The sequence below is a fragment of the Bos grunniens genome, chromosome 5 (genome assembly GCF_055505025.1).
Source record: "Bos grunniens cultivar Pamir isolate PY7600 chromosome 5, Bosgru_T2T1.0, whole genome shotgun sequence".
Lineage (NCBI taxonomy): Eukaryota > Metazoa > Chordata > Mammalia > Artiodactyla > Bovidae > Bos > Bos grunniens.
Window position 1 is genome coordinate 41638016 of NC_141169.1, and position 26793 is coordinate 41664808.

The 26793-nt window shown below is 39.0% G+C and overlaps 1 protein-coding gene across 4 annotated transcripts in view; it reads left to right on the forward strand.

Moving 5' to 3' along the window:
• SLC2A13 (solute carrier family 2 member 13) overlaps nt 1–26793 on the forward strand; it is a 527099-nt gene that overhangs the window by 74956 nt on the left and 425350 nt on the right. For all 4 annotated transcript variants that reach the window (XM_086399920.1, XM_086399922.1, XM_086399921.1 and 1 more), the window contains exon 2: nt 20608–20767. In XM_086399920.1, the coding sequence (XP_086256046.1) occupies nt 20608–20767 (160 nt within the window). The remainder of the gene's footprint in view (nt 1–20607; nt 20768–26793) is intronic.

The following is a 26793-nucleotide window of genomic DNA, read 5'->3' on the forward strand; positions in this document are numbered from 1 at the left end:
ATTGCTAATTATTAGAGAAAATAAAATCAAAACCACAGTGAGATATCACCTCACACTGGTCAGAAAGGCTACCATCAAAATGTCTACAAATAATAAATGCTGGAGATGATGCTGAAAAAAAAAAAAAGGAACCTTTCTACACAGTTGTTGGAATGTAATTTGATATAGCCATTATGGAGAGCAGTATGAAGTTTCCTTAAAAAAGTAAAAATAGAGTTACTATATTATCCTGTAATCCCCCTCCAGGGCATATATTTAAAGAAATCTATAGTTCAAAAAGATAGATGCACCCCAGTGTTCAAAGCAACATTATTTATAATAGTCGGTACAAGGAAACAACCCAAGTGGCAATCAACAGATGATTGATTTAAGGAGAAGTGATAAATGTCATTGTGTATATACCTGCACATACACACGTACACATATATGTAATGGAATACTACTCAGCCATGAAGAGTGTGATATTGCCATTTGCAGCAAGATGGATGGACCTAATGAATTTCATACTAATGAAGTAGTTAGAGAAAACAAACAGTATTATGATTATCACTTATGTGTACAATATGAACAAATATACAAATGAATTTATATAGAAAGCAAAAACTGTTATAGTTCAGTTGCTCAGTCATGTCTGATTCTTTGTGACCACATGGACTGCAGCAACCAGGCTTCCCTTTCCTTCCCCATCTCCTGGAGTTTGCTCAAACTCATGTCTATTGAGTCGATGATGCCATCCAACCATCTCATCCTCTGTCGCCCCCTTCTCCTCCTGCCCTCAGTCTTTCCCACTATCAGGGTCTTTTCCAGTGAGTCGGCTTTTCTTATAAGGTGGCCAAAATTTTGGAGCTTCAGCTTCAGCATCAATCCTTCCAATGAATATTCAGGACTGATTTCCTTTATGATTGACTAGTTTGATCTCCTTGCTGTCCAAGGGACACTCAAGAGTCTTCTACAGCACCACAATTTGAAAGCATCAATTTTTCAGTGCTCAGCCTTCTTTATGGTCCAGCTTTTACATCTGTACATAACTACCCGAAAAACTGTAGCTTTGATTATATGGACCTTTGTTGGCAAAGTGATGTTTCTGCTTTTAAATATGCTGTCTATATTTGTCATAGCTTTTCTCCAAGGAGCAAGCTTCTTTTAATTTCATGGCTGCAGTCACTGTCCACAGTGACTTTTGGAGACCAAGAAAATGAAGTCTGTCACTGTTTCCATTTTTTTCCCATCTATTTGCCATGAAGTGATGGGATTGGATGTCATGATCTTAGTTTTCTGAATGTTGAGTTTTAAACCAGCTTTTTCACTCTCCTTTTTCACCTTCATCAAGGGGCTCTTTATTTCCTCTTTGCTTTCTGCCATTAGGGTGGTGTCATCTGCATATCTGAGGTAATTGATATTTCTCCTGGCAGTCTTGGTTCCAGAGGACTGGGGAAACAAAACTTCCACAGAACTGGGGAAACAAACTCTTGGAGGACACAAACAAAACATTGTGCACATCAGGACCCAGGAGAACGGAGCATTGACCCTACAAGAGACTGAGTCAGACTTGCCTGTGAGTGTCCAAGAGTCTCCAGCAGAGGCCTGGGTTGACAGTGGCCTGCCATGGGGTCAGGGCCGTTGGATACAACAGTCCTAGGAGCCGGGACATGTTGGCATAAGTCCTTTTGAAGGAGGTCACCATTACCAGCATTATCATTTGGCCTGAGGCAAACTACAGGGAGGGAACACAACCCCACTCATCAACATAAAATTGGATTAAAGATTTACTGAGTATGGTCCTGTCTGTCAGAGCAAGACCCAGATTCCCCCACAGTCAGTCCCTCCCATTAGGAAGCTTTCACAAGACTCTTATCCTTATTCATCGGCAGGCAGACAGTATGAAAATCAAAATCACAGAAAACTAAGAAACCGATCACATGGATCACAGTCTTGTCTAATTCAAGGAAGCATGCTGTATAGGTTACCCAAGATGGACGGGTTATAGTGAAGCATTCTGACAAAATGTGGTCCAGTGGATAAGGGAATGGCAAACCACTTCAGTTTTCTTGCTTTGAGAACCCCATTAACAGTATGAAAAGGCAAAAAGATGACACTGAAAGATGACTCCATGTCGATAGGTGCCCAATATGCTACTGGAGAACAGTGGAGAAATAGCTCTAGAAAGAATGAAGAGGCTGAGCCAAGTGAAAACAAAGCCCAGTTGAGGATGTGACTGGTGATGGAAGTAATGTCCAATTCTGTAAAGAACATTATTGCATAGGAACCTGGAATGTTAGGTCCATGATTCAGGGTAAATTTGAAGTGGTCAAGCAGGAGATGGCAAGAGTGAATACTGATATCTTAGAAATCAGTGAACTAAAATGGACTGGAATGGGTGAATTCAGATGACCATTATATCTACTATTGTGAGAAAGAATCCCTTAGAAGAAATGGAGTAGCTCTCATAGTCAACAAAAGAGTCTGAAATACAGTACTTGGGTGCAGTCTCAAAAGTGACAGAATAATCTCTGTTCATTTCCAAGGCAAACCATCCAATATCACAGCAATCCAAGTCTGTGCCCCAACCACCAATGCCAAAGAAGCTGAAGTTGAATGGATCTATAAAGACCTACTTGACCTTCTAGAACTAAGAAGAACAACAACAACAAAATGCCCTTTTCATCATAGGGACTGGAATGCAAATGTATGAAGTCAAGAGAAACCTGGAGTAATAGGCAAGTTTGGCTTGGAGTACAAAATGAAGTAGGGCAAAGGCTAACAGAGTTTTGCCAAGAGAATGCACTGGTCATAGCAAACACCCTCTTCCAACAACACAAGAGACGACTCTACACGTGGACATTATGAGATGGTCAATACCAAAATCAGATTTATTATATTCTTTGCAGCTGAAGTTGGAGAATTTCTGTACAGTTAGCAAGAACAAGACCTGGATCTGACTGTGGCTCAGATCATGAGCTCCTTATTGCAAAATTCAGACTTAGATAGAAGTAGGGGAAACTAGACCATTCAGGTATGACCTAAATCAAATCCCTTATGATTATACAATGGAAATGACAAATAGTTTCAAGAGATTAGATCAGATAGAGTGCCCAAAGAACTTTGGATGGAGGTTGTAACATTGTACAGGAGGCGATGATCAAAACCATTCTCAAGAAAAATAAAAAGGTAACATGGTTGCCTGAGGAAGCCTCACAAATAGCTGAGAAAAGAAGAGAAGCAAAAGGCAAAAGAGAAAAAGAAAGGTATATTCGTGTGAATGCAGAGTTCCAAAGAATAGCAAGAAGAGATAAGAAAGCCTTCCTAGGTGATCAGTGCAAAGAAATAGAGGAAAATAATAGACTGAGAAAGACTAAAGATCTATTCAAGAAAATTACAGATACCAAGGGAACATTTCATGCAAAGATGGGCACAGTTAAAGACAGAAATGGTATGGAACTAACAGAAGCAGAAGATATTAAGAAGACGTTGCAAGAACACAGAGAAGAACTATACAAAAAAGATCTTAATGACCCAGATAACCACAGTGTTGTGATCACTCACCTAGAGCCAGACATCCTGGAGTGCACAGTCAAATGGGCCTTAGGAAGCACCACTACAAACAAGGCTAGTGGAGGTGATGGAATTCCAGCTGAGCTATTTCAAATCCTAAAAGGTGATGCTTTGAAAGTGCTATACTCAATATGACAGCAAATTTGGAAAACTCAGTAGTGGCCAGAGAACTGGTTCCTTTTTGGGAAAGGAATATGTAAAGGCTGTATATTGTCACCCTATTTAACTTATATGTAGAATAAATCATGCAAATAAATCATCCATCAGGCTGGATGAAGCACAGGCTGGAATTAAGATTGCCGGAATTAATATCAATAGCCTCAGATATGAAGATGACACCATCCTTATGGCAGAAAGTGAAGAAGAACTAAAGAGTCTCTTGATGAAAGTGAAAAATGAGAGTGAAAAGGCTGGCTTAAAGCTCAACATTCAGAAACCTAAGATCATGGCAACTGATCCCATCATTTCATGGCAAATAGATGGAGAAACAATGGAAACAGTGACAGATTTTATTTTCTTGGGCTTCAAATTCATGGCAGATGGTGACTCTAGTCATGAAATTAAAAGATACTTGCTCCTTGGAAGAAAAACTATGACCAACCTAGACAACATATTAAAAACCAGAGACATTACTTTGCCAACAAAGGTCCTTCTGGTCAAAACTATGGTTTTTCCAGTAGTCATGTATGGATGTGAAAGTTAGACCATAAAGAAGGCTGAGTGCTGAAGAATTGATGCTTTTGAACTGTGGTGTTGGAGAAGACTCTTGAGAGTCCCTTGGACTACAAGGAGATCCAAGCTGTCAATCCTAAAGGAAATCAGTCCTGAATATTCATTGGAAAGACTGATGCTGAAGCTGAAGCTCCAATACTTTGGCCAGCTGATGCAAAGACCTGAGTCATTAAAAAGACCCTGATGCTGGGAAAGACTGATGGCAGGAGGAGAAGGGGACGACTGAGGATGAGATGGTTGGATGGCATCACGGACTTGATCGACATGAGTTTGAACAAGCTCTGACAGTTGTTGATGGACAGGGAAACCTGGTGTGCTGCCATCCATGGGGTCTCAAAGAGTTGGGACCCCAACTCTAATAGTTGACTGAGGTACTGAACTGAGCTGAACTGAATCTTAGATCCAGCTGGTACTTCATCCAGAGTACAGTATGTACCTGCGCCTATGTTAAATAAGCAGGCTGACAATTTATTGCCTTGACATACTCTTTTCCCAGTTTTAAAACGGTCCCTTGTTTCATATCTATTTCTAACTGTTGCTTCTTGCCCTGTGTAGAGGTTCTCAGGGGGCAAGTATGGTGGGCTTGTATTCCTGTCTCTCAGAATTTTCCGCAGTTTTTTGTGATGTTGTGATACACACAGTCAAAGGCTTTTGTGCCCAAAATGAAGCAAAAATAGATGTTTTTCTGGAATACCCTTGCTTTTTCTGTGATTCAAGGGATATTGGCAATTTGATATCTGGTTCCTCTAACTTTTCTAAATCCAGCATGTACATCTGGAAGTTCTCGGTTCATGTGCTGTTGAAGTCTAGATTGAAGGATTTTGAGCATTGCCTTGCTAGCATGTGAAATAAGCGCAGTTGTGTGGTAGTTTGAGCATTGTTTGACATTGCCCTTCTTTGGGATTGAAGTAAAAACTGACCTTTTCCAGTCCTGTGGCCACTGCTGCTGAGGTTTCCTAATTTGCTGGCCTATTGAGTGCATCACTTTAACAGCATCATCTTTTAGGATTTTAAATAGCTCAGCTGGAATTGTGTCACCTCTACTAGCTTTTTTCCTAGTAATGTTTAATTTATGGTTACACAAGAACAAAGGGAGGTAGGCAGACAAATTAACAGCAAATTATCAGAGATAAACTAATTTATGTAAAATCGATGAGCAGCACGTATTTAGTGCATAGCATAGGGAACTATGTTCAGTTTTTTGTAATAATGTATAATTGTAAGTAATTGAAAAAATACATATATATCTGAATCACTCTGTTGTACACCTGAAACTTACACATATTATAACACAACTATACTTCACTAAAAACATATTCATTCTTCACTAAAAAGATATTCATGAGCATAGAGTATCTTTCCATTTATGTCTTCTTCATTTATTTCATCAGTATTTTATTTTTTATCACTGTAGAGCTTTTCATCTCCCTTATTCTTAAATGTTCTTTTTGATTTAATTTTAAATGAGATTGTTTTCTGATTCTCTTTGTAATAGTTTATTACTATGTGTAGAATTATTCTTAGATATTCTTTTTGATGCAATTTTAAATGAGATTGTTTTCTAAATTCTCTAATAGTTGATTACTATGTGTAGAAATGCAGCAGTTTTCTATATATTGATTTTGTATCCTCTAGTTTTACTGAATTCATTTATTAGTTCACAGTTTTTCTTTTTGGAGATTTTAAGGATTTTCTACGTGTAGCACTGTCATTTACAAATAGTGCCTGTTTTCCTTGTCTGTTTGCAATTTAAATGCTTTCTGTTTTTATTGTTTATTTATTTATTATGCCTGCCTAATTGCTGTGACTAGAAATCCCAATAATATTTTGAATGAAATTGGAGAGAGGAATCATGCTTGTGTTATTTGTGATCTTAGATTCCTTTACATTCAACAAGTTGTCTTTCTCTTGCTGCTTCTAAGATTTTCTCTGTCTTTAACTTTCAACATTTAAGTTATATTAGTAATATGCACTGTTTTGTGCTTGTTTGGATTTATCTTATTTGGTAGTCCCTGAGCTTTCTGAATCTGGCTTTTTTTTTTTTTTTTTTCCCACTGAAGTTAAGAAAGTTTTCAAGCATTATTTGCTCAAATAAGTTTTCTGCTTCTTTTTCTCTGTTTGGGACTTCTATAATGTGAATGTTAGTTCACTTGATGTTGTCTTTTACGTCCTTCAATTTCATTTAAAATTTTCTTCTCATTTCTTGCTCTGTCTGGGTGAGTCCCATTGCTTTATTTTCCGACTCACTGATCCATTCTTTTAACCTGTGCTGTTGAACCACTCTTATGTTTGTTACTTTTTTATGTTCTCTATCTTTGTTGAAGTTCTCACTGTGTTTATCCATTGTTCTCCCAAGTTAGGTGAGCAATTTTGTGATTATTGCGTTTTAAATTATTTTGTTGCTGTTGTTCAGTCACTCAGTCCTGTCCAACTCTTTGTGACCTCATGGACTGCAGTGCACAAGGCTTCCCTTCACTATCTCCCAGAGTTTTTAACTATTTATCAGGTCAGTTACTTTTCTCTATTTCATTAAGTGGTTATCTGAGGAGGCCTTACAAATAGTAAAGAAAGAAGAGAAACAGAAAGCAAGGGAGAAAGGGAAAGGCATATCCAACTAAACACAGATTTCTAAAGAACATCACAGAGAGACAAGAAGGCCTTCTTCAGTGAACAGTGTATAATACTAGAAGAAAACAACAGAAGGGGAAAGACTAAGAGATATCTTCAGGAAAATTGGAGATACCAAGGGAACATTTTGCCCAAAGATGGGCACAATAAAGGACAAACAGTAGAGATGTATTTAGACACTGAGGAGATCAAAAAGAGATGGAAAGAATACATGGAAGAACTGTACAGAAAAGATCCAGATGAACCAGATTACTCTGATAGTGTGGTCAACCACCCAGAGCCAGACTTTCTGGAGAGCGAAGTTAAGTGGGCCTTAGGACACACTGATATTAATAAAGCTAGTGGACGTGATGGAATTCCAGAAGAACTATTCAAAACCCTAAAGGATGATGCAATCAATATGTTGCATTCAATATGTCAGCAAATCTGGAAGACCCAGCAGTGGCCATAGGTCTAGAAAAGGTCAGTCCTCATCCCAGTTCCCAGAAAGGGTAGTACTAAAGAATATGCTAACCATCGGACAATTGCACGTAAGGTTATGCTTAAAATCTTGCATACTAGGCTTCAGCATTATGCGAACGAAGAACTTGCAGATGTCCAAGATGGGTTTAGAAAAGGAAGAGGAACTAGAGATCAAATTACCAACATTTGCTGGATCATAGAGAAAGCTAGGGAATTTCAGAAAAAAATCTACCTCTGTTTCATTGACTACACCATTGACTAAAAGCCTTTGACTTTGCAGATCATAATAAACTGTGGAAAGCTCTTAAAGAGGTGGGAATACCAGACTGTCTTACCTGTCTCCTGAGAAACCTGTATGCAGGTCAGGAAGCAATATTTAGAGCCCTGTTCGGAACCACTGATTGGCTCAAGATTGAGAAAGGAATATGACAGGGCTGTCTGTTGTCACCCTGTTCATTTAATCTATGTGCTGCATGCATCATGAGAAATGCTGGGTTGGATGAATTACAAACTGGAATCAAGATAGGTGGGAGAAGCATCAACAACCTCAGATATGTGGATGATACCACTCTCATGGGAGAAAGCAAAGAGGAACTAAAGAGTCTCTGGAAGAGTGTGAATGAGGAGAGTGAAAGAGCTGGCTTAAAACTAAACATTAAAAAAAATGAAGATCATGGCATCTGGCCCCATTACTTCATGGAAAACAGAGAGGGGAAAAGTAGAAGTAGTGACAGATTTCCTTCTTGGGCTCTAAAATCACTGCAGATGGTGACTACAGCCATGAAATCAGAAGATGTTTGCTCCTTCGCAGGAAAGCTATGACAAACCTAGACAGTGTGTTGAAAAGCAGAGACATTACTCTGTCAACAAAGGTCAGTGTAGTCAAGGCTGTGGTGTTCCCAGTGGTCACATGTGGTTGTGAGAACTGAACCATAAAGAGCACCTAAGAATTGATGCCTTTGAACTGTGGTGCTGGAGAAGACTCCTGAGAGTCCCTTGAACAGGACAGAGATCAAACCAGTCAATCTTTAGGGAAATCAACCCTGAATACTCATTGGAAGGACTGATGCTGAAGCTGTTGGTTCCTGCCATTCATCAACATAAATGCACCATATGTTTGTTCCTTCCCTCTTGAACCTCCCTTCCACTTCCCATGCCACCCATCCCTCTAGGTTGTCACAAAGCACCTGGTTTGAGCCCCCTGTATCATACAGCAAATTCCCACTGGCTCTCTATTCTTCACATGGTAATGTATGTTTTCATGCTATTTCCTCAATTCATCCCACCTTCTCCTACCACCCCCGCATCGCCTGTTCTCTATGTGTTACCAGTATCATGTTTCTAGATTCCATATATATGCATTAATATATGACATTTATTTTTCTCTTTCTGACTTCACTCTGTATATGCATGCATACTAAGTCACTTCAGTCATGTCTGACTCTTTGCAACCCCATGAACCATAGCCCACCAGGCTCCTCTGTCCATGAGATTCTCCAGGCAAGAATACTTCTGTGGGTTGCCATGCCCTCCTCCAGGGTATCTTCCTGAACCAGGGATCAAAGTGGCATTTCTTATATCTTTTGCATTGGCAGGCAGGTTTTTTACGAATAGCACCACCTGGGAAACACTCACTCTATGTAATAGGTTCTGAGTTCATTCACCTCATTAGAACTGACTCAAATGCATTCCTTTTTTATTGCTGAGTAATATTCCATTGTATATATGTACCACAACTTCTTTATCTATTTATGTGTTGAAGGACATCTAGGTTGCTTCCATATAGTAGCTATTGTAAATAGTGCTGCAGTGAATATTGGGGTACATGTGTCTTTTTCAATTATGATTTCCTCAGGGTGCATGCCCAGTAGTGGGATTGTTGGGGCATATGGTTGTTTTATTCCTGGTTTTTTAAGGAGTCTCCATATTGTTCTCCTTAGTGGCTATATCACTTTACCTTCCCACCAACAGGGCAAGAGGGTTTCTTTTCTTTTTTTTGATTCAATCACTGTTGTTTTCTGTGTATTAAGTGAAACAACCACGTCTCTCAGTCTTGCACACTGTCCTTGTGTAGGAGATGAACCTTACTAATCAACTCTGCCCTAGCTCTTGATTGGTTTTCAAACCATTGTGATTGTCCAGGCAGCATGTTTTATTTTAAGTAGTGCCTGGTAATTGAGGGATGTGAAGACCAGTTCTTGTTCCAAAGGGGAAGATATTAATCAGCATCTGGATTCAGGTTGGTTGGGAGGCAAATGCTCAGGCAATGGATTTTAAAGAATGCAAATATATAGTCACATGGGTGACTGAGGACTCTCTGAGATAGGAGTCTGACAGTGTCACCCAGGTAGCAGTCACAAAAATCAGGGCTTCCGACAAGTGTACTAGCTCCTTTCTGGGAGATACTGATGAGCTTAGTGAGACAGAGATGGGATGCAAAACTTTTGTTCCCCATTCTAGTAATCCTGAGCACACCTCCATAGCCTCTAGTTGTGTGCCAAGGCTGAAGCCTGCCCCTATGGCTGAACCTCCAGAACTAGGAAGGAGTCTTCTTTCACAGAAAGACTTGGAGTGTATTTCAATCTGCTATCTCTGTTGTGCTCTGGAAGTGGTAACATGCTAAGCACTGTCTTTTTTGATTGTTTCAGTCCTGTTGGACCTAAGAATATAAGCTTCCTGGCCACTAGAGCCAGGTGCTCAAGGGATATCTCAGGCAACAGTCATAGAAACTAGGGCACCAGTCATAAAAACAGGGCAGATTCTGGTGCTCTAGAGTGCTGTAGAGGGAGAATGTGAAGTTAATAACCTTCCTCCAAGGTCTCAGGATAGGTTTATCATCGGACCTTAGATGTGTGTTTTTATTATCCTGCCTCTCGTGTTGCTGCTATGATGGCACAGTAATAGGCCTTTTTCACAGACAGATTGAACTCCTGAGTCTATTGCTCTTCCTGTGCCCTGGGGGTGGTAGCTGTCTAAGGATTCTTTCTCTGCTGATCACAGTCCTATGGGACCTGTGATCAAAACCACACTGGCCATCAGAGCCAGGTGTCAATAAATGTGTTTGTTCCATGGCTGAAGCCACAAATATCAAGGTATTGGGCAAGGGCATGAGCTCCTTTCTGTAAGGTACCAGTTAGCTAGAGTGAGAGAGAGGGAGATTGAAAAGATTGCATCCACCTGCCTTTATTCACTGATAGCCCCTCTATAGGCCTTCCAAGTGCACCAAACCAGAATCCAGCCCCTCAGGCCAAAGCTCCTGGACAGGCAGATAGGCTAATTTCTAAGAAAGACTAGGATTTATTTTAGCCTGCTTTCTCTGCAGGGATCTGGGAGTGGTAGTCTGCCAAGAGCTGTCTTTCCAATTGTTCTCATAACAAGGGCACTCAAGGACCAAGCCTACTGGCCTCCAGAGTCAGGGACTTCAGGAAATCAAATGCATCCCTTGGGTGGTAGCTGCAAAAATCAAATCATGGGTAAAAGCCAGACTCCGGGTATGTGTAGAAGATACCTAGAAGGTATGTGTAGAAGATACCTAGAAGGTATGTGTAGAAGTATCTCTGGAAGATATTGGAGCTCTGAAGCATGGCAGAGGGGTTGTACAAAGATGCTGAGAAAGGGTAAAAAGAAAATAAAAACAACTAACAAAAAAAAGAAAAATAGGTGAAGAAAAAGAGATGGTACCCACTGGCTTTTGCAAGGCAGATGAGAGTGTGCAAAATGGCACCCATTAGTTGGAGCATAAAGATGACACTAGTGGGAAAGGGAAAATAAAAGAGTTGTGGTTGGGAGATGGTGCAGGTTTAGCAAGGCAGAGAGAGAGCAGGACAATGGCACCCACCAGCCTGCCTACCCACAGAATATCCCAGAAGGCTCCTGCCCCGAAGACCAATATTTTACATAAAAGTAGAAAGCGAGTCTGTTTCATATAAAGTCTGGTCACTTTTCAAAGTGCTGTTTCTCCACTGGGCCCTGGGGCAGATGAGTCTGTGCACTGGCCCTTTAAGAGCCATTCCTCAGTTCATTCCAGCCCCATTGGTCTACATGGATATGAGTCCTATAGGTCTTCAAAGCTAGATGTTTTGGGGGCTCATCTCTCAGATACCCTTCTTAAATGTTGAGGTGCCTGATGTTGTTTGCCTCTCATTTGCCTGATATGAAGGGGTTGCTCTCTCAGTTTTTAGTCTTTTTCCAGAGGAAATTATTCCATATATAGCTGTAGATTTGGTGTGTCTTTGGGAAAAAGTGAGTTCAGAATCTTCTTAGGTCACCATCTTGAACTGAACTTTTCATTCTTGTAGATCATCTCAAATTGATGTTTCACACTATTAAAAATTTCATACATATTCATCTTTGTTATATACTGTCTCCAATATGGTATTTGCTTCTGTAATTACTTATATATCTTGCTATTAAATTTTTGGTATTCTTGTGATCCTTCTGTACCCTACCCATTTCCCTGTTTAATTCTGTTCTATTGTATTTTAATTTAAACCAATTCCCTCCTCCTGGCTTTCTGTTCCTGATTTTTAGGTAAGGTCCAACCGTATATTGATGAACAACCTAAACAGTTTTTGGAGGCTGTTCATTTGTTATTATGCTATTTTAATATTTTCTTTAATAGTTCTTTCTATTTTATTCTTCAAACCTTTTTATTGATTGCATGACTATTTCTATAGCAACTTCTACCCCTGAGCTTATCTTTTTCTGTATGTATTTCTTAAGTATTTTATCTATACCTGTTAAATTAAAATCTATATTCAGGTGATTCACAGACTTTTAGCTCATGTTTAGGTCCATATTGTTGTCCTTAAAAAATTTACCTCTAGATGTCACATAGAGCTAAGGCAAAGCACTACTTTTGCTTCTGTCTGCTAAATTCACTGCCTTGAGGAAAATGTATTGATTTCTTATTAACCTTTGTGCATTCCATTTGTCAGATGTAAAAGCATACTGCTTCTGCTTTTGTAGCATTTGACACAGCTGTCTTTCTCTTATAAACTTGAAACTCTATTGTAAAAGTATTGGGCTGCTGCTACTGCTAAGTCGCTTCAGTCGTGTCCGACTCTGTGCGACCCCATAGATGGTAGCCCACCGGGCTACCCCATCCCTGGGATTCTCCAGGCAAGAATACTGGAGTGGGTTGGCATTTCCTTCTCCAAGTATCCAAAATACTCCAAAAATATCTTACACATCTAATAATTTCTATATTTGCTGTCTCTCCCCATAAAGAATTTTTTTCATTCTCTGTTCTTTTCCTACCTTACTATATCTGTGTGTTCCAGCAACACTTCTTTTTTCTCCATATCTGAATGCTGAAATGTTATACTGTTACTTAAAATGATTTTTTGCTATAAGGGTGCTAAACTAGTATCAAGATTATTGTCTATGGCTACATAGCAGTGTATTTTGTTTGACTGTTTTCTTTGATGTAAAGAATTTTTTGTACCTTAGTTGAGTAAGCAGCTTTATACATTATGTCTTATGCTCAGTCAGCTTCTATATTTATGGTACCTGCCTAACTTATGTAAGAAGTGTGAGACCCCTTCATGAACAATAATAATATTTGCAATATAATGAGGTAAAGCTGCTTTTAAAGACTTATGGAAAAAATACTGCAAGTTATAGCCAAATTTTAATAGTGGTTATCTATGGGTGGTATGATTAGAGAGGATTTTTAATTACCTTACTTCTTATATGTAGTTTTCAAAATTTCCCTAATGAATAGCATCTATTAACACAAGGTTAAAAGGATATGGTTTTGTGTATTCATCCCATAGTACTAAGGAACGACCATAAGCCCAGGTCTGTGCTTAACACATGGACAATGACAACATGAGATATGAACATTTCATTAAAGGGCTTGTAGTCCTGCTTTGAGAAGTAAAAATGTGATACAGGCTCTACTGAACTGTTACCAGTTTAAAAGGACATGAGCAGATCAATAGAATATTCTCAAGTAGTGTTAAGGAAGAGGCCATTTAGGCTGTGAGAGACTTAACTGAGTTGAAATAATGGTGATATGTTTGTAATGCTTTCTTAGGAGCTTTTTAATGCTGTAGAACGTAAACTCTGCTAGTTATCCTTATAGATAGAATCTTTCTCATTACCTGACTCTTCCATTTTAAGCACAATGTGTTGTATATATTTTCATCACTTTGGGGCTTATTGCTTTTTGAAGCTGCTCAGCAGGTTTTTTTTTTTTTTTTACTTAATAGGAATTTATTATCTCACTGCTCTGGAGGTCAGAAGTCCAAAATCAAGGTATCACATGTCTTATTATTCAGGAAAGAAACAAAAACTAAATTCTAAGGTGTTAATAACCTGGTACATGTAGATACTTGATATTTAGAAGAATACAGACATACCAGTTCTGGGCAGGACAGCAAAACTGAGACAGTTACAATGAGAGATACCGTTTGTTTGGACAAATTCTTGCTATTAAAATTTCTTTAGAGATCATAGAGCAATAATTTACAAAATGAAATTAGGATGCCATAATCATTCTTGTTCAAGAAGCATTATTATTAAAAGCTAGCTTCATGTGCTTCTAAGAAGCTAATTAGTTGCTGCTTGGCTTATTGTGCTGAGAGGCTGTTGTGATTCATGGGTATTTACCCATCACAACAGGATTTTCTGATGCTATTTGGTTATGAAATTATTTATACTTCTGACTCAAGGCTTTAAAAGGACTTCCAGCAGTGTTTGAAAGCCAACTTTTGAGCTCAAGAGCATTTTGTGCCATTTATGGTGAATCAGCTTGGCAGTATTAGAATGTGTGAATTGGGTTGTATTGCAGTGGCTGAGGTGCAGTTTTCTGGTGAGACTCCTCAAGCTAAACATGATAATGAGTTTTCTTTGATGTAGACCTTTTTATTTTGTAAGGGATAAAACTTTGAAAAAATATTCGAAGATAATACCAACACAGGTTTTTGTGGTTGTATTTACTCTGGTAAGCTATTAATAACACTTTGTACTACTATACTCTGTATGTTAATTTTAATTCATGAGTTTCTGTGCTCAGTCACTTCAGTTGTCTCTGACTCTTTGCAAATCTAAGGACCATAACCCACCAGGCTCCTCTGTCCATGAGATTCTCCAGGCAAAAATACTGGAGTGGGTTGCCATTTCCTCCTCCAGGGGATCCTCCTGACTCAGGGATCAAACCAGGGTTTATTATGTCTTCTGCATTGGCAGGCTGGTTCTTTACCACTAGCAGCACCTGGGAAGTCTGTTTAACGTGTATAATAAATAGTTTTTTCTTTATGAGATATTTATTTTGAAATAGGGAAGAAATCAAAAGCTCTTTCTAGAATACTCCTAAACTTTAAATATCATTAATTACATCCGTTTATGAAGCACTTTGGAGAAGGGAACGGCAGTCCACTCCAGTATTCTTGCCTGGAGAATCCCATGGACAGAGAAGCCTGGCGGGCTACAGTCTATGGGGTCGCAAAGAGTTGGACACAACTCAGCGACTAACGCACGCATGAAGCACTTAGACTGTCCTTCATAAGAATAGTGAACTTTATTGTTTCCTCAAAGTGGAAAGGAGATTTTGAGGTGACATAGCCTTAATGTTAGAGGTTTTTCCAGAGTAGGCGTAATGTTTAAAAATCCACAAATATGGCTTCCCTGGGTGTGCTGCTGCTGCTGCTGCTAAGTCGCTTCAGTCATGTCCAACTCTGTGCGACCCCATAGACGGCAGCCCACCAGGCTCCCCCGTCCCTGGGATTCTCCAGGCAAGAACACTGGAGTGGGTTGCCATTTCCTTCTCCAATGCATGAAAGTGAAAAGTGAAAGTGAAGTCGCTCAGTCGTGTCCGACTCTTAGTGACCCCATGGACTGCAGCCCACCAGGCTCCTCCGTCCATGGGATTTTCCAGGCAAAAGTACTGGAGTGGGGTGCCATTGCCTTCTCCCTGGGTGTGGCACAGTGGTAAAGAATCTGCCTGCCAATGCAGGAGACACAAGAGACGTGGGTTTGCTCCCTCAGTTGGGAAGATCCCCTGGAGAAGAAAATGGCAACCCACTCCGGTATTCTTGCCTGGGAAATTCTGTGGACAGAGGAACCTAATGGGCTACAGTTCTTGGGATCACAGAGTTGGACATGACTGAGCACGCCTCCATGTGTATTGTGTTATTAACAGCAAAGTGAATTAACAGGGCCCATGCTTAACATACGCATATTGGAGAGTTGTGAGTATAGTGAACCTGAAGTCTACTACTCTTCCTGATCATTGGCGTTGTTTTATAGTTCTCCATTTTCATAAAGCATTTTATAAAAGGAGACTTTAAACTTGTCTAGCTTGAAATTATACAGTTAATCACATTCAGTTCTTATTTTTGTTACTTAACACGACACCTGCTGGCAGTAGGTCACATAGCAGGTAATAGAAGCAGAGAAGAGATCAGGCCCTCCTGTCCCTTGAAGTTCATGTGTGCCTGCTAAGGTCAGTTCAGTTCAGTTGCTGATTCGCGTCCGACTCTGTGACTCCATGGACCTCAGCACGCCAGGCCTCCCTGTCCATCACCAACTCCCAGAGTTTACCCAAAGTCACGTCCATTGAGTTGGTGATGCCATCCAACCATCTCATCCTGTGTTGTCCCCTTCTCCTCCTGCCTTCAATCTTTGCCAGCATCAGGGTCTTTTCAAATGAGTTAGCTCTTCGCATCAGGTGGCCAAAGTATTGGAGTTTCAGCTTCAACATCAGTCCTTCCAATGAATATTCAGGACTGATTTCTTTTAGGATGGACTGGTTGGATCTCCTTGCAGTTGAAGGGACTCTCAAGAGTTTTGTCCAACACCACAGTTCAAAAGCATCAATTCTTTGGCACTCAGCTTTCTTTATAGTCCAACTCTCACATCCATACATGACCACTGGAAAAACCATTGCCTTGACGAGACAGACCTTTGTTGGCAAAGTAATGCTAAAGTAGTAGGGCCAAAAATAAAATGTTCCTGACAAATTTCCAAAGGGCCGTATTTGAAACAGAGACACAGCAGTCAGTCTTCCAGTGACACATTATAAAGACTAGGGGACCTGAATCTGTTGGATCCACTTTAGCATTAACTTGGCTATGCAACTTTCTGAAAACCTCTTATTATCTCTGAGGCTGGGGTTCTTTATCTTTCCTGAGGGAGTAGTGAATGATACCTGTCCCACCTACTTTTTAAAGGATGACCTTACATGGAATGCAAAATGATAACATAAAAAGATTGTAGAAAGTAACATAGTATTCAGTTCAGTTCAGTTCAGTTGCTCAGTCCTGTCTGACTCTGCGACCCCATGAATCGCAGCATGCCAGGCCTCTCTGTCCATCACCAACTCCCAGAGTTCACTCAGACTCACGTCCATCGAGTCAGTGATGCCATCCAGCCATCTCATCCTCTGTCATCCCCTTCTCCTCCTGCCCCCAATCCCTCCCAGCATCAGAGTCTTTTCCAATGAGTCAACTCTTTGCATGAGGTGGCCAAAGTACTGGAGTTTCAGCTTTAGCATCATTCCTTTCAAAGCAGTCCCAGGGCTGATCTCCTTCAGAATGGACTGGTTGGATCTCCTTGCAGTCCAAGGGACTCTCAAGAGTCTTCTCCAACACCACAGTTCAAAAGCACATAGTATTCAAGGGTAAGGTAATTGCTTGCTGATCACTTTCTTTATTTCTTCTTTCTTAAATATTGGAATTTTTCAGGACTCAGTTCTAGGCATTCTTCTCGTGTTCCACTTTTAGGAAATCTCATACATTCCCATGGTTTCAGTTATATGTACCTTTCACACAGAACCATCTTTTGAGTTCCAAGTATTTGTATAGCTCCCAAACTCTACTGGGCCCAGTCTCAGTTTGACATTGCATTTAAAGAAATACTGTCCAGCAACTAAAAGTAATTAAATAGTAATACTATTTTTTACTCAAGTCTCCAAGAACATAATAGCTTGGAGGGTATAATTCAACAATATTTCAAAAAATCTTTTATCCACCGCCACCCCATCCCCAGTCAAACCTGAATTAGTCCCCGTGTTATGTGCTCCCAGTTTTCCAAACTGACCCTGAGACTCACAGCTCCCTGCAGACTTTTCCTCATTTGATCCTCTCAGAAACCATGTTTGGCCCACGTTTTCTTCTCTATCCCTTTTTGCCTGCCATGATAACAGCCCAAGAACTAGGCTGGCAAAGACCAAATTCTCCCTTGAAGATGAGAGAGAAAGGAAAGGAGTAGGCAAAAAGATGAGGCTGGGAACATTTACATGTAAATAACCTGTATTTCCAGCACACTTATAGAATGTTTTACTTGTTCTTTACTTGTTTGTTTCACAGAACACCTCTGATTCGTCCTGTCTAAAACTTGACCTTATCATCCATACAAATTTGCTTCTCCTCTAATACCCTTATCTTCATATTAAGTGTCCATCATGCTCTTAGTTGCTTATTTTGAACATCTGAACATCATTCTCAAATTCTTCCTCTCCTCATCTTTCACAGTTCCATTCACATTCCCTTCATCCTAGATACTGAATATATCCTTCTAGAATCTCTCCATTTTACCCAGTCTCTACTTCTGCCACTGAACTCCTTGTTTCCCTGGAATCCGTCTTCCATCCGTCTTTCCAACCAGAAAGATCATTTTAAAACATGCATCTAGTTATGCCTTTTCCTCCTTTACACTGTTCAAAGGCTTTTGAGTACCAAGCCTTTAATATGGTCTCTGCTTCCTAGATGGCTCAGTGGTAAAGAAGCCACCTGTAATGCAGGAGACTCCGGTTTGATTTCTGGGTTGGGAAGATCCCCTGGAGGAAGAGATGGCAGACCTCTCCAGTATTCTTGCCTGGGAACTCCCATTGACAGAGGAGCCTGGTGGACTACAGTCCATGGGGTTGCGAAAGACTTCACGACTAAACAACCTCTAAGGCCTCTAAGATCCTGTGTACTCTGGCTGGTTTCTGCTTATGTCTCTAAAAGTAGTCCGCTTCTTAACAGGATGCATCTCTGCCTCAAGGCCTTTGTCTAAGCTGGGTCTTGATGTCTAAAGTATCTTTCACCCTTCTCACCCTCTACCCCACCCACCAACCTCCTCATCCAAGATTTCTCTGACTCCTCAGGCAGGGCCCAATCCCTTTGCTATAGATTCTTGTTCCACTCAGGTTTGATCTCTGGATCTGGAAGAGCTTCTGGAATAGAAAATGGCAACCTATTCCAGTATTCTTGCCTGGAAAATTCCATGGACAGAGGAGCCCAGCTTGCTATAGTCCATGGTTGCAAAGGTTTGGACATGACTGAGCACACATACACACACTTGTTCCCCATATTTTTCCTGTGATGAGACCCATTGCACTTGAAATCTATTTACTTGTTCTAACACATTTGCCCAGTAAGCCTTAGCATGAAGTCAGAAGGCATGTCTCTCTCCTGTAGCACTTCTTCCACTGTGCTTACCACAGTACGCAGCTCAGATCGAGTATTCATTGTACACTTGTTGATTAAAGGATACTTCTTCCATGATTTGGGCTTTGTCTGCCTCTCATCTCTGTACATATTGTGTTTCACACTCTGTTTATCCCTGAGAAAACCTCATGTGGTTTCACATTTTTTAGGCTTATGCTCTTCTCTCTCGAATGTTTCCTCTAAGTCAGATGAAAGCCAATTTAGAGTAGTCTGTGCGATTAAATTGATTAGCAGTCAGATGGAAACTTTCAGCAGTTTAGGTGATGATTTAATTATAATAGCTATTCTTACTTTGTCTGCTAATATATACTTATTCTTTTGTGGAACTCATAAAATCGTATGATTTTTTTTTTACTGTAGCTATATATTAACAAATACTCCAGAAGCAAATAACATTGGTTAAAACTACAGAGTATATAGTTCTGAGACTTAATGTTCTGACTTGTGTGCAAATTCAATAAATATTTACCAGTAGTTTTCAACAATACAGTGAATATATTCCAGAAGTAGATATATGTACTATTTAAGTCTTGTTAATATGTTTATTTATTCTACCTTTGAACAAAGCAAATAAATATATAGCAAAAAATATTTAAAATGGATAAGACTGGAGATGATTGTGGTGTTGGGAAGGGATTTAACTTACAAAATAAATAACCATGAAGTCCAAAACACTTGGTGAAGTGAGCCTCACTGACTTCCTACATGATAGGGGAAATAAAAGATGGCTATGTGATTTGTAATGCCCATAAGGAAACATAAATCACTTATTGAGAAGCATGACTGTTGCAACTACTGAAACTAGAGAGAAATTTCTCCTGTTGTCAGAATGTGGTAAACAGCAGCTTTTCAGCCCTGGTACAGCAAGCATGTGCGTGTGTGCTTGGTCACTTAGTCATGTCCAGCTCTTTACCACTCCATGGACTGTAGCCCGATAGTCTTCTTTGTCCCCAAAAAGCAGAGCAACAGGCTTCTTAGTGCTGCTACTTTCAATTGCAGCAGGCTAGTTTTTGGCATTACAAAGATCAATTCATTAAAAACAATTCTACATGGATCTATTATGCAACCCATTGATATTATGGTGTCATCTGGTTATTGATTTATATTGTCTACAGTATAAAGAGATTAAATTATGTTAGATAATCCTGCTTAATTGTTTTCACTATGCTTTTGGTGAGTATTGATTAGATGTTAGATTTTGGTTAAATAACCAGGCATATATGGAAATTGGAAGTGCCCCTGGGAAGCAAACTAGATATGGCCAGCAGGGCCATGTTTTTTAAAAACTAAAGTTCTATGGCATACAACTTTAAACCAATCCCAAATTATTTCTTAAAATAAAATCTTGGGGATAATTTTTTATTCTCGCCATTGCCTGATTACATTTCCATATGGACTAACAATATTTCAATGATTATATTCTACCTAGAGAGCATTTTCCTATTTTTAGTCTTCATAAAGTTTTAAAGGATACTTAAACATGCTTTCTAAAGTTATCTGAGATCTCTAGGATTACTTTCATTTGTGGACTTTCAAGTGATAATATGAAAATGATTTTTATAGATTGGTATTTAACATGTCTTTACTTATATTCAGTAGTTACTAGTTATAAACAAAATCTTTAAATATGTGGTAAACCTTTGTTTAAAATAGAAAACTAAGCCCCCATACATGTGTGTGTGTATGTCTTAGTCTATCTTAACATCTACGACAGCAGAAATCTTGAATGATGTCTGATGTTTACTTTTCATTCTTGAATGATGTCTGATGTTTACTTTTTATTCTTTCTTTACAGGCATTGCTTCTATGACGGTGCCAGTGTACATTGCTGAGGTCTCACCCCCCAATTTAAGAGGTCGATTAGTCACCATTAATACCCTTTTCATCACAGGAGGGCAGTTCTTTGCAAGTGTTGTTGATGGAGCCTTCAGTTATCTTCAGAAAGATGGATGGAGGTCTGTAATCGTTCTTACATTTAATTTTCAAATAAATTATGACTTTAGGGGATAGAAGAAAAATTGAGAAATGATGGAAAAGAAAAAATATAACTAGGTATTTTGAATCATTACAGCTAATTCGTACATGATGATATTCAGCAAAATTAAGTGGACCAGAAGCTGATATTTATTTTAATAATAGACAAGAAACCTATCATTAAGAATTGATATTTACAGGATTTTTTAGCATTTAGGTGACATTTCTCACACTGTGTATGGTATTTTGCAATATTTGTTTAAAATGAATGTAACAATAAATATGCATGGAGTTTTTGAATTTTATCAGTGATTGACAAGCTATTTATGAACTGCAGATATAACTAATGTCCTTTTTGGATTTAGTAAGCTACATTCTGATCTGAAAGAGAATTCAGTCTTTTTTTGTAAAACAAACAATCTCATGTTAAAACTTAAGATATTATGGGCTTGAGATTTTGATATACTTCATGGTATTCAAAAAAACAGATTCATGTAACTCTTCCAGGGGTTTAATTTTTAATAAAATTTCCCTATACTCTGTATAGGTGCTGGAGATAGAATATTCCACAAAACAGAATCTGGTACATATTTTCATCATGCTTAAAGTATTGAAATTAATTCTTAACAGCTGAAGAAAAAGAGTTTACTGCTATGTGGATATAGGGAATTAAACTTACGTATATAAGTGGCACAATAAATTGGAGTCATTAAAGACTTAGACTGATAAAGTTTTATTAAAAGTTATGTGAAGAAACTCACAGAAGTCAGTAAGGGCCTATGCTTGTCAGAAACAATTAAAGAGAGGACACATTTCTTTAAAGCATTAACTCTGTCTGCCAATGCTGAGAAACCACTTTCTACCTCTGAAGGAATGAATCTCTGACAAAGTGAAAGATTACTGAAAATTGAAGAAGCAAGAAATTCCTCTTTCTTTTCTTCCCTGTAGAAGAACAGAAAGAGGGAGATGATAAGTTGTTACCAGCATCAGTTCAATTCATTTCAGTTGCTCAGTCATGTCCAGCTCTTTGCGACCCCATGAACTACAGCACTCCAGGCTTCCCTGTCCTTCACCAATTCCCGGAGCTTGCTCAAACTTATGTCCATAGAATTGGTGATGCCATCCAATCATCTCATACTCTGTCATCCCCTTCTCCTCCTGCCTTCAATCTTTCCCAGTATCTGGGTCTTTTCTAATCAATGGACTTTTGCATCAGGTGGCCAAAGTATTGGAGCTTCAGCTTCAGCATTAGTCCTTCTGGTGAATATTCAGGACTGATTTCCTTTCGGATTGACTGGTTTGGTTTCCTTGCAGTCCAAGGGACTCTCAAGAATCTTCTCCAGCACCACAGTCTGAAAGCATCAATTCTTCAGCACTCAGCCTTCTTTATGGTCCAACTCGCACATCCATGTATGACTACTGGAAAAACCATAGCTATGACTACCTGGACTTTTCTTGGTAAAGTGATTTATCTGCATTTTAATACCTGTCTAGGTTTGTCATAACTTGCCTTCCAAGGAGCAAGTGACTTAATTTCTAGCTTGCAGTCAATGTCCTCTGTGGTTTTGGAGCCCAAGAAAAGAAAATCTGCCACTGCTTACACTTTTTTCTCTTTCTGTTTGTCACGAAGTGATGGTACTGGATGCCATGATGTGAAATTTTTTTAATGTTGATTTCAAGCCAGCATTTTCACTCTCCTTTTTCACCTTCATCAAGAGGCTCTTGAGTTCCTCTTCACTGTCTCCTATTAGAGTGGTATCATCTATATACCTGAGGCTGTTGATATTTCTCCCAGCAATCTTGATTCTAGCTCATATTTCATCCAGCCAAATCCAGTGAAATCCAGTGCATTGCACATGATGTGCTCTGCATAAAACTTAAATAAGCAGGGTGACTATACAGCCTTGTCATACTCCTTTTCCAATTTCAGACCAGTCTCTTGTTCCATGTCTGGTTCTGTTACTTCTTGATCTTCATCCAGGTTTCTCGGGAGACAGGTCAGGTGGTCTGGTACTTCTGTCTCTTTAAGAATTTTCCAGTTTGTTGTGATGCATACAGTGAAAGGTTTTAGTTTACTCAATGAAGCAGAAGTAGATGTTTTTCTGGAACTCCCTTGCATTCTCCATCATCCAACTAATGTTGCCAATTTCATGTCTGGTTCCTCTGCTTCTTGAAACCCAGCTTGTACATCTGGAAGTTCTCCTGTCACATACTGTTGAAGTCTAGCTTAAAGGATTTTGAGCATAACCTTGCTAGCATGTGAAATGAGCACGGTTTTTCAGTAGTTTGAACATTCTTTGGCATTGCCCTTCTTTGGGATTGGAATGAAAATTGACCTTTTTCAGTCCTGTGGCCATTGCTGAGTTTTCCCAAATTTGTTGGCCTGTTGAGTGCAGCCTTTTAAGAGCATCATCTTTTAGGATTTGAAATAGCTCAACTGAAATTCTATCACCTCCATTAGCTTTGTTTTTAATAATGCTTCCTAAGACCTGTTGAATTTATACTCCAAGATGTCTGACTCTAGATGAGTGACCACACCATTGTGGTTATCCAGCTCATTAAGACCTTTTTTTGTATAGTTCTTCTGTGAATTCTTGCTTCCTCTTCTTAATCTCTTCTGCTTCTGTTAGGTCGTTACCATTTCTGTCCTTTTTCATGCCCATCCTGCATGAAACGTTTCCTTGATAGCTTCAGTTTTCTTGAAAAAATCTCTAGTCTTACCAATTTTTTTGTTTTCCTGTTTTTTTTTTTGCATTGTTCAATTAAAAAGGCCTTCTTATGTCTCTTTGCTATTCTCTAGACCTCTAGCTTCAGTTGGGTGTATCTTTCCTTTCTCCCTTACCTTTTGCTTATATTCTTTCTTCAACTTATATGTATAACCTCCTTAGACATCCTCTTTGCCTTCTTGCATTTCTTTGTCTTTATTTGGGATGGTTCTGTTCACTGCCTCCTTGTGCAGTGTTTTGAACCTCTGCTCCTAGTTCTGCAAAATTTATCTCCCAGATCTAATCCCTTGAATCTATTTGTCACCTCTACTGTATAATCATAAGAAATTTGATTTAGGTCATGCCTGAATGGCCTAGTGGTTTTCCCTACTTTCTTTAACTTGAGCCTGAATTTTGCAGTAAGGAGCTGATGATTTGAAGCACAGTCAGCTCCAGGTCTTGTTTTTGCAGATTGCATAGAGCTTTTCCATCTTGGGCTTGCAAAGAACATAATCAATCTGATTTTGGTATTGACCATCCAAAATCAAAGTCCACGTGTAGAGTCCCATTTGGTGTTGACTCTACACATGGACATACATGGTGATGTCCATGTATAGAGTCATCTCTTGGTTTGTTGAAAAAGACTGTTTATTGTGACCAACGTGTTCTCTTGACAAAGCTCGCTTGTCCTTTTCACTGCTTCATTTTGTAGTCCATGGCAAAAATTGCGTGTTATTTTGGGTATCTCTTGACTTCATACTTTTGCATTCCAATCCCCTATGATGGAAAGGACGTCTTTTTCTTAGTTCTAGAAGGTGTTTTAGGTCATCATACAACTTGTCAGCTTCAGCTTCATCAGCATCAGTGCTTGGGGTATAGACTTGAATTACTGTAATGTTGCATGGTTTGCCTTGGAAATGACCCTTAATTATTCTGTCGTTTTCGAGATTGCAGTCTTTTAAAGGCCAAGAGGCTTGTGTAACTCAGTAAAATTGTGATCCATGCCATGCAAGGCCACCTAAGACAGATGGATCATAGGGAAGAGTTCTGACAAAACATGGTCCGCTGAAGAAGGAAATGGCAACTGATTTCAGTGTTTTTGCCTGAAGAACTCCATCGACAGTATGAAAAGCCAAAAAGATAAGATACTAGAAGATGAGCCCTCCAGGTTGGAAGGTGTCCAATGTGTAATTGGAGAAGGATCATTATTAATAGTAACAGCTCCATAAAAAATGAAGTGTTTGGGCCAACATGGAAACGATGCTCAGCTGTGGATGTTTCTGGTGGTGAAGGTAAAGTCTGATGCTGTAAAGAACAATATTCCATAGGAACCTGGAATGTTAAGTCTGTGGATCAAGGTAAATTGAACGTGTCAAGCAGGAGATGGTAGAAGTGGATACCAACATCTTATGAGTCAGTGAACTAAAATGGATGGGAATGAGCAAGTTTAATTCAGATGACCATTATATCTACTACTGTAGGCAGGTATCCCTTAGAAGAAATGGAGTAGCCCTCATAGTCAACAAAAGTGTCTGAAGTGCTGTACTTGGGTGTGGTCTTGAAAATGACAGAATGATCTCGGTTTGTTTCCAAGCAAACCATTCAACATGGTTATTAGATGTCATAAATTAAAGCCTGTTCTTTTCACTTGATATCTACCCACCTTTTCCCTCATTCAGCTTCTGAGAGTTTATTAGCTAAAATGTGATTACTGATCATTGTTACGATAACAATAGCATTAAGATATACAGAAGTTGAGACTGACTGAGAAGCTTCTCAGATGTTTTTGTTGAAAAGCTAAATCACCTTATTTTGCCTGATGGGTCGGTGCTTCTATTCTCTTATTGTTTAGATGTAAATTGTTTTCTGCTGAACTGCTGGAAGATGAACTTGTCTAGAATTGCCAGCAGAAGATTGACCAGTAGAAGACTGATATTTTTCTAGCCAGTAGAATATTTGGCAGTAGAAGACTGATATTTTTCTAACACTTTAGTGTTATCATACATTCTATACTGGGAAGAATATCATTGGGTCCCATGAGGAAAGGGGAAATAGGTTTTTGAAAGTATCAATCAAGATTCAGTCTTTTAAAATAGATTTATTGAAATATAATTGATAAACCATTCACTTCACCTGGAAAATCCCATGGACAGAGGAGTCTGGCGGGCTGCAGTCCATGGGTCTCAAAAGGTTGGACAGGACTTTGTGACTAAACAACAATAACAATGGGATAGATCACATATTAGGTAGCCATTCCTTTGTTGATGGATATTTGAGTGATTGCTACTTTTTGGCTATTAAAAATAATGCTGCTATGAATATCTGTGTACAGGTTTCATGATGGAGATATATTTTCAATTCTCTCAAGTGTATACCTAGGAGTAGACTTGCTAGGTCATATGGTAACTATGTTTACCTTTGGAGGAACTGTAAGACTATCCTCCACAGTGTCTACTCCATTTCACATTCCCATTTAGCAGTGTGTGAGAGTTCCAGTTTTTCCATATCCTAATAATTGTTTATTATCTCTCTCTTCCCATGGTACTCGTCTCAGTGTGTATGAGTGGCATCTTGTGATTTTGATTTGCATTTCCCTGAAGACTAGTAATTTTGTGAAAGATTTTTTATTTTTATCTGATATAGTACTTATAAAGATGACAGAGTTATTTTGGTAGTTAACGCCCATGATAGGAAGTTTTATCACTGTTTGCCCTTTCTGTGCTAATACTTTTAAATTGTGCTTATTGAGTATGGTGAGATTTAGTCACTACCCTCAGACAAAGAAAGGTTTTCTATTTTAATTGTTGAGTTAAAGTTTGGCACTCTATAAACATATAGTAAAGTGAACTTTGCCACCACCAAAATTGGTCTAAAATACTTATCTAGATGTGCCACTGCTTCAAAGATTCCCCATTTCCTACAGAAAGAAATCAGTCTGTTCATCACAGCTTGCAGTGTTTTTTGTTATCCAATCAATATCTGTTTTCCTAGATTTTTTAGGTGATTGTTATCTCCTTCCCTCCTTCTTTATACAATGTAGGTTTATGCCTATAAACTCTATACACCAGTCACATCTTGTTTTTCATGTTTGTTTTTTCCTTCTGCTTACTTTGCCTTGATTAGTCTTTCTACCCTGTCCTGCTTTACCGGTTCAATTCTTATTCCTCCTTTAAATCTTTGTTCGTATATCATGTGAATCTATTTTTGTCCCTTTGTCCTTTCATAATGCTTTGTATGTGGCTTTACTTTTATACCGATTGTACTATTTTGAACCATTTGCTTATTCTGTTTATTTCACTTTG